The following is an 8,108-nucleotide window of genomic DNA, read 5'->3' on the forward strand; positions in this document are numbered from 1 at the left end:
TTAAAGATTCTTTTTCAAATGCGAAAAATAACAAATAATAATGCCTGGAATAGATGAGGAAGCAAGAGGCTGTTTTTTCTATCATTTTCCTCCGTATTTAACTACCCTGTTCCAAAAGCAGAAAAGCAATTAAAAGCTGAGAGAGTGGAAATTTCGGAAGTGAAAAGAATAGCTAAAGTAGTACTGATATATTTGTGAAAATAATATTTATTCCTTTGTTTCATACCAAAAAGCTGGTCTGTGAATAATCAGATTCCTTGCAGCCAACTCGCTTAAATGTTGTATCACTGCGACATATTCAGCTGCCATCAAACCGATTCCAGAGGGATCACACTGAATGTATAAATTGCCTTTGCCAATTCAGAAGATACTGTAAAACTGTATTAAAAGTATAACTGCTGAATTATACTCTAATTTACAGTGTATAATTTCTTGTCTAATTTCAGACTGTAGAACTAGAGGACAGTTTAATGCATTTTCTTATCACTTTCGGGGAAGACGTTCTCTTGATTACAGCTTTCAGGAGGACAAGCCCTTGAAGAAAATAAAAATGTCAAAAACAGTAAGGTGAGATTATTATTTTTCTTTAAGGAAGTATGAAAAAAAATTGTTTTCAAAGTGGAATGGAACTGAATTATTTCTTTGGAAGCGCATGCCACGTTTTTCCAATGTCTACTTTCCCAAGTTTGACGGATGTATTTCATTCTGACATTATACATCTGCTAACAGTAAACCACTTTTTAAGTTCAGTTTTGTGTAAGACCCTTTGAGAATGAAACAGTGTAATGCTTTTGTTCTTCCTGATCTTTTCGTGAAAAAACTCTAGTAACGAAGCACCATTTGGAGGATTTGGAATCCCACATTCCTACTGTGCCTGCAGTAACCAAACTAAATTATTTCCTTTCCTTCTTGGAGCTGCTAGGTCCTCCTGTAGAAATAGGGGGAAACCAAGTGTTAATAACACTAGCATAAAAAATTGTGATAATGGTAGGGATTGCTTCTAGTACCAAAATATTCCATGCAGGAATGGAGAACAGTGGTGCAACAGTGTTGTTTATAACTCCCTAATACTCAAAATACTCTAGCAAGGAAATAAATCACAGTGTCAGACGCAAATGATCAACTGCACAGGGTCCCTGAAATTTCCAGTTCTGCTCAGACCAGACATTTCTTGTGAAAATCATTCCTGATGAGCTAATTTGTGACTCTTTTGAATTATAGCTCTTTCTATATGGCATGTGTTCTTTTAGCAAATAAAATTATCTGCTTGAATGAGAAGATTAGGCACTCTGGAAAGGAAAGCAGGTAGACAGATAATGTAGACAGGTAAATTTATTTCAGCAGTTTCAAATACCCATGTGGATGTTGTAGCACTGAGGAAACACCACCACTATATTTCACTTAATTGATAGGAAGCTGTCCTGAAGTAACAGAGCTTTTAGGTGCTTAGGATTTTAGAAAGAGAAGTCAGCATCTAAGTATAGGCTTACTTATAAACAATAGGAAAGAAAATGTTCCTTTGAAGCAATCTTTGAAGATGGATATTATATTCATCTTTGCCGGTGAAAAACAGTGAAATTTACAAAACAGTGATTTACTTTTTAAAGATGCTGGTCCCATAATTCTAAAGCTGTAGAAGGGTTAAATTAAATAACAATGAAAGCAAGAAAAAGAAATGCTTATATCTAAGAAGCAGCTTGTTTTCATTAACTTGCTCTTTGACTGTATTTCAGAAATGAAGCTACAACAGTCCAATTACTAATTAGGACTATAAAACTACAAGTTTAGAATACTTTATTTATAGCATAAATAAAGCTAAAGCATCCTCAGTCCTTTAGGATTTTTTTCAATAGCTTGAGCAGGTGGGGAAGAGTAAACTTTGTGTTATACAATAACAGCTGGTTTACTTGAATTTTGGCATGTTATGTTGTTTAGAGTTCTTTTTCTTTAATTTAGATGAAAAACTATGGGAAACTAAGTAGACTGAACACCTACCAATAAGCGCTCTTTTAATTTATGCAGAAAGATTATAAATCATGAGCCCTATTATATGAGAGAAGATTTCTTTGCCAGTTCATTCTTTGGTTATCATCTCTTAGGTCTGGAGAAGACATGCTAACAAAAAAATGAATGCTTGTATGGATTTAAGGATCTTAATGTAATAAGTGAATTAATAATTAGTGTTATCCTCGTTTTTGAATGCATGGTTTTTAAGTGGTGCCAAATAATATATTATTAGTTATGGACAGTTCCTTTGACAACAGTTTCCAGTCAACAGATTGAACTAAATAGATAGTTGGAAAGTGCTATAGACAAAAGACTCTAGATTTTGTGTATGATAATCAGTATTGTTTTCAAATGTTAGTTAAAATGGGACACATGGATATGTTCATATCTAAAAGTGCTTCTCGTTTCTTCATGAAAAACACCTTTTTCCTTTTTAAAGGAAATTTCTTTAAATACACATTTTGCTAATGAGCATATAGAGGGAGAAACTATGAATCTGAATGTGAAATGTGAATTAACAACATTTTTTTAAGACTCATTTTTGTATGCTTTTCATATTGAAGGCTCAGAGATTTCCCAGTGAATTTAAGGTGGTACTCTACAGTGTCACTGAAGACAACTTTGTGTGTGTGTCCCTGCATGAAATACATACATTATTTTTCTAAGCAGAAGAAGTTCCCTTTTGCTAGTGATATTAACGGTAATCCACAGCTCACCTGACTTGGGGCTGTCTTTAGCTCCAGTGGGTCTTGCATGCCGCTGTGGTTCATACAGTTCCTACATTTGCTGATTGCTCTTCTTGTAAATTTTTGCTAAGTATTCTAAAATATCTAGCCAAATAAAAATGAATTAGATTAATACTTTGACTTGGCATTCATTTGTTGCAGTTCTGTGAAACATAGTAAATATTTTCGTAATGCCACATCAGCATCTAATGAGAATACAAACATGCCTGCAGTGAATGACTTCAAAGAATTTGTTTTGGAAATGCAAGAAACTATTTCAAGCCTCAGAAACCAGGTAAGGTGCTATAATGGATAGTTTCTAATTGTAGATTTAATTTATAATATTTTCCTAATATCACTTGTCTTATGTTTTTAATATTTAGACATCCACTGCAACCCAAAACCAGCACATAGTACCTCAAACAAAACACATCACAAAACATGGTGTGTTATTATTTTTTATTTCTATGTTCTTTTGAAATCATACTGAAATATTCTACAAATAGACCCTCTTGACTTTTGAAACTGAAGCTTTGTGTAACCATTGTAAACTAAACATGGCATTAGTCTTTCTCTAAAAATTTGTCTGTAATGTTATTAAAATCTTTTTCCCTATCTGAAATGTATAGAATCTATGTAAAACTATTATTAAAATGTAGACTTCCTCAGAAGTAATATGCGAGACAACAGCTGTGAATATAGTTAAGATGTAGATCGCTTAGAGAAGGCTTCTGTGATGTGGCATAAACTCTTTATTCAGAGTAATTCAGCCATAGTGGAATTCACTTTTAAAAATGTACACCATACAGGACTGACAAGTCCATAGTACGCCAAAATGTTTGCCTAGAATAATTAAGTTCCTCCAGACCAGCTTTTCCATGCAATTTACAGATACAATTCATATACTTATTTACATTGTAACTTGATTCCATCTTTGATAGTATTATTTTGTCATTGTTGTACTCATCTTCCTTAAGGAAAAAACAGATAGTCAAAACTCCAAGCAAACAATATTAATTAAGTTGTTTGGGTTTTTTTTTTTTTTGTTTTTTTGTTTTTTGTTTTTGTTTTCCACCTCCTTTCCATTCAGACATGTTTTAAAGATTCGATTTGTCTGTCCATATATGTCACATATAGTTTGCTTCTCTTCATGTGCTCTAGTTGTATGTTCCAATGGTAGGAAAAATGTGTCTTCTGCTAGTTTGCTTTGGAAAGGCTGTTTGCACATGTATTACCTGTTTCTAGTCTTTTAATGTTATGAAAGATAAGTAGTCAGAAGAAAAACCCAGGCAAGTATTTTTCATGGATTAGGTAGCATAAGAGAAAAGCCAGAATACCTTGCACAAATAAAAACCTTTCTTTGATTCAGTTATTAACTTTTTTTAATGTTTTCAGATAAAAAAACTTGAATCACGCCTCAGTAAAACTGATTGCACTGATGAAAAGGGTAAATCATATTCCAGCAATGAAACCTGGAAAAGGGACCCTTGTACTGTGTGTGAATGCAAAGTAAGTATGTGGAAACCTATTTTGAGAAAGAAGTTATATTAGGATCTGCTTCTAAAACAGCAGTTCAGTTTTGTGCCTGCTAATTTCTGCGTAATAGTTACTAATTGCTTTGTTACGGATTTTTAGTTATTTGGTGCAAAAAGATGTATTATTCAGATGTCGCTGCCCTGGTCACTGGTTTTCAATCTAACCTTTATATACTTCTATTACATTTCCATTTACATTTATATATAGTTGTACTGGCAAAATTAACTGCAAAGTGAGAGACTTCTTGAAACAGTCTACTAAAATGCATAAAAATCAGTGAAAGCTCATCTACCTTAGTCCTTGATTTTTATTTTCTTTCATCATGGTGAAATTTTTAAAAAGGTAGTGAAATAAATATGTTGGTCCTTGATATCCCAGAGTTTCGTGCCTGAAAGTTAGATAAAACTGTATACTGCTCTGTTAAGGATAGTATAATGCAAACAGCCTTCTCAATATAAGTTTATGCTGAAATAAACTATGTGGAGTTAGTCATAGTAGCCAAGATCTTAGAGAGGATGAATGAGAGAGAACATATTCTTCAATAAAATGAAAAATGTACTTCCTTTTTGGAAAATGTTGCTAAGCGTATTCTGGTTTTGTTACATTTTTCCTGTCGCAGGTTGGTCAAATTACCTGTTTTGTAGAGTCATGCCCGCCGGCTGACTGCGAAGCGCCTGTGAAGGTTAAAGGAGATTGCTGTCCAGTCTGCTTAAAACAAAATATTAATAAAAATAAGCCATAAGTCTGCTTTTTAAGAATTTAGGGTGCATACTCCTCAAATCTCAATGCCTGCTGCTGGCAAAACCAGGTAACTACAGTCTTAACAACAGCAATAAATCAAGTTTTACAACATTCTAATGGTGCTGCAACAGTATAACACAACGTGTCATTTTATTTTCTGCCCATGAAGGTAATCACAATGCAAAAATTAACAAAAGGGAAATTAACAAACAGGTCAAAGTTAATTGCGTGTTAAGCTTCTCAGGTTAGACAAACTCAAACTGGTGCTACTTTAAAAGAACACTGTCAGGTGGTTTTAGGTACCCAAAATGAATGGGCTTAAGACTTTTTCTGAAATGAACACCTTGTTTCCTACCTTTAATTATCAACATCAGAAGTTTACTATCCCTTTTCACTACCAGTCTGACTTGATATTTAGCTCTTTGATAGTATTGAGTAAATGCAGGGAAACAGAAAACACAAGCACTGTGCCCAAAGCAATGCCGTAAGGGCCGGTTTCCGCAAACACCTATGCGTGGAAATTCTGTTGAATCACACTATCATTTCTTTATCTGGACCAGCAAGGAAATAAAGCAAGCTACATGACACCTTTCAATATAACTTCGTTAATTCAAGGAGCAAAATTAATCAAAATTTTCAAACATAAAAAAAGCTAGTTTTATTAAGGAAATATAAATAAATATAATTGGAAGATGCAAAAAGCAACTGAATGTATATTACAGATGTAATTGACAGTGTTTCTCATTCTAGGAAAACATACATGACAGAGTAGCATATGATCTTAAAATGAACGTAATCCTTTTTGTCAAAACATATGTAATTTCTTGGCAACTTGTTTGTTTGTTTGTTTCTTTTGTCTTAAATCATTGTACCATGACCATGCAGTCCAGTTTTAAAGCATGCTTCTGTTGTCTCAGATCAGCTCACATGTTTGTATGGCCCTGTTCTGAAAACGTAAAAAGATGTCACATGCCATTTTGTAAACAAAGATTTCTACTGATTCATTGTGCATATTGTCAATAGACGTATGTTCCTGATTATATTGTGGCACTGTTTGTTGAAAAAAAGAACAAACAAAATCAAGGATCATGAGTAATTGTGGATTGACTACTTTTTCTGACAAGGCATTTCATTTTTTTTTTGTTTGTTTTTTTCCAGTTTCATCTAATGCATTTATATTTTTACCTCAATATTTTTATCATTCATGTTAAAGATGGTCTACCAATGGACTTTCCCATTTAATAAATGTTTAATGTCATAGAGTAAATGTCTACACTAGCATTTCAAACTTGTGTACTTTTTAGAATACAAACTGCATATTTTTGACCAGGAATTATGTATTATATTCAGTGAAGGACAACTATCATACCTCATTTTACAGCTTTTTTGTGTTTATTCAGAATTGATTCTCTCCCTGAATACCTAATATGTTAGAATTTAAGGCTCTGTTCTTAAGTCCCAAGTCAGGACTAACTAGAACCAGAGCGCTTCTTTAGTTACATAGTTCACTGACTTGTGAGTTTATTGTTCAAATTTAGGGAAAAGAGATTTGGGTATCAAAGAAATCTGCACAAAATCAAATATTCTCATCTTAAGCATTTCCAATTATGCAAACAAACTGAATACTTAGCTATTGCATGGTAGATCAAATACCTGTCTAATAATTAACCTAGCACAGCAATATGAGTTCCAATATAATATTTTGGCACATAATTTCTCTGATTACTAACATTAATAGTTCCTAATTTGGTAAACTGAAACCGTGACACATGTTCAAACTTTGGTGTACCTTTAAAGCTTCCTGCAGAAACTTGTTTCTTACTACGGAAGGAGCGGTATGTACACGTGAGTGGTGTGTTAAAGGTGTGTGGTAGAGGTACACATGGAACTATGATTTATATTTTTAAGAATATTTTAATTGATTTTATATACAATGTTTTGACATGTAATTTTCTATGTTAATACTTCTAGAAATTGTGTGTGGCAAGTACGTTTGAGTATCATATGGTTCCTAGAGGTTGTCATTCCTGTATTTCTTTGATACTCTGGTATCGTGTTGACTTTTGTTGAGAGTCCAAACCACATGTCTCGTCCTGTAATTTCAACTCAGATGGAACTCCCATTGACCTATAGCAGGAATTCCTCCAAGAGGAAGGATTGCAGAGCTAAACCAAATAGAATTTAACTGTCTAAACAGTTAAATAAGGCAGTAATACATCCACCTGGTTTCTACTTGCATTCTTTTATTCCAATTTTATATTAAATAAACTTTCTCAAGATTTTTGCTTATAGGAGAAGAGAGTTTCCATTTATACGTTATAAAATAGTACCTTATATCTGATTGTTCCTTTTCTCCAGCCTCCAAAGTAAAGTGAGAGGTTTCCTTCGTTGCTCACTGTTTATTCATATGGTATATAAAATGGGCTTAGGAGTCTGGATATGCTTAAACAAGTGTAATATTGAGTTATTTTCTGTCATCCGTCTGCTTATAAACCATTCAGGAAAACCAGGTCTTTATCCACGGTTTAAAATGTAATGAGTCATGGATCGTACTAATTCAGTTTTATTGCAGTGTCTACAGAATCAGCATTGATTTTTAACACTTCTGAAACAGTGGCCAATGGCTAGATGACCATTTCCTCAGTATCCACTGTGAGAATATTGCTGTAATATGTTGCAAATTTTACATATTTATTTCCTGTGTTAATGTTACCTAAAATAAGTCATTGTTGTTTTTATTTTGATCAGTAAATTTACCAAAGAATTGTTTGCACTGTATAATGAATGCTTTTCAGTTAAAATAAAATGGGCCACCTTTCCAAGTAAATTCCAAGTGATTTCTTGTTGATACATGTATTGTTTAGATTATTTGCTGAAGATTCCTGATCATAAGCTTTTATCGAACATCCATCTTACTTATGCTGGATTGTCATGACAAAGACTCCATTTCTGAGAACTAAGCAATGAGCTAATGAATCATGTAAGTTCAGTAGGTTCTTTAATATAATGACACATCGAATTAAAGTATCTATTTACTTTTCTTTTAGGTGATGGGAGAAAAGTGCATGTAGACTCAGAAAGGTCATCTAAAATACACCT

At 33.3% G+C, this 8,108-nt stretch overlaps 1 protein-coding gene across 2 annotated transcripts in view; it reads left to right on the plus strand.

Annotated features, from left to right (window-relative positions):
* The window catches only part of PXDN (peroxidasin), an 86,723-nt gene extending 78,887 nt beyond the window's left edge, over window positions 1–7,836 (plus strand). For both annotated transcript variants that reach the window (XM_065055986.1, XM_065055985.1), the window contains 4 exons: window positions 447–567; window positions 2,895–3,027; window positions 4,128–4,241; window positions 4,888–7,836. In XM_065055986.1, coding sequence (XP_064912058.1) covers window positions 447–567; window positions 2,895–3,027; window positions 4,128–4,241; window positions 4,888–5,010 — 491 coding nt within the window. In that variant the 3' untranslated portion in view covers window positions 5,011–7,836. The remainder of the gene's footprint in view (window positions 1–446; window positions 568–2,894; window positions 3,028–4,127; window positions 4,242–4,887) is intronic.
* The last annotated feature ends 272 nt before the right edge of the window (window positions 7,837–8,108 follow it).

The sequence above is a fragment of the Columba livia genome, chromosome 3 (assembly GCF_036013475.1).
Source record: "Columba livia isolate bColLiv1 breed racing homer chromosome 3, bColLiv1.pat.W.v2, whole genome shotgun sequence".
NCBI lineage: Eukaryota > Metazoa > Chordata > Aves > Columbiformes > Columbidae > Columba > Columba livia.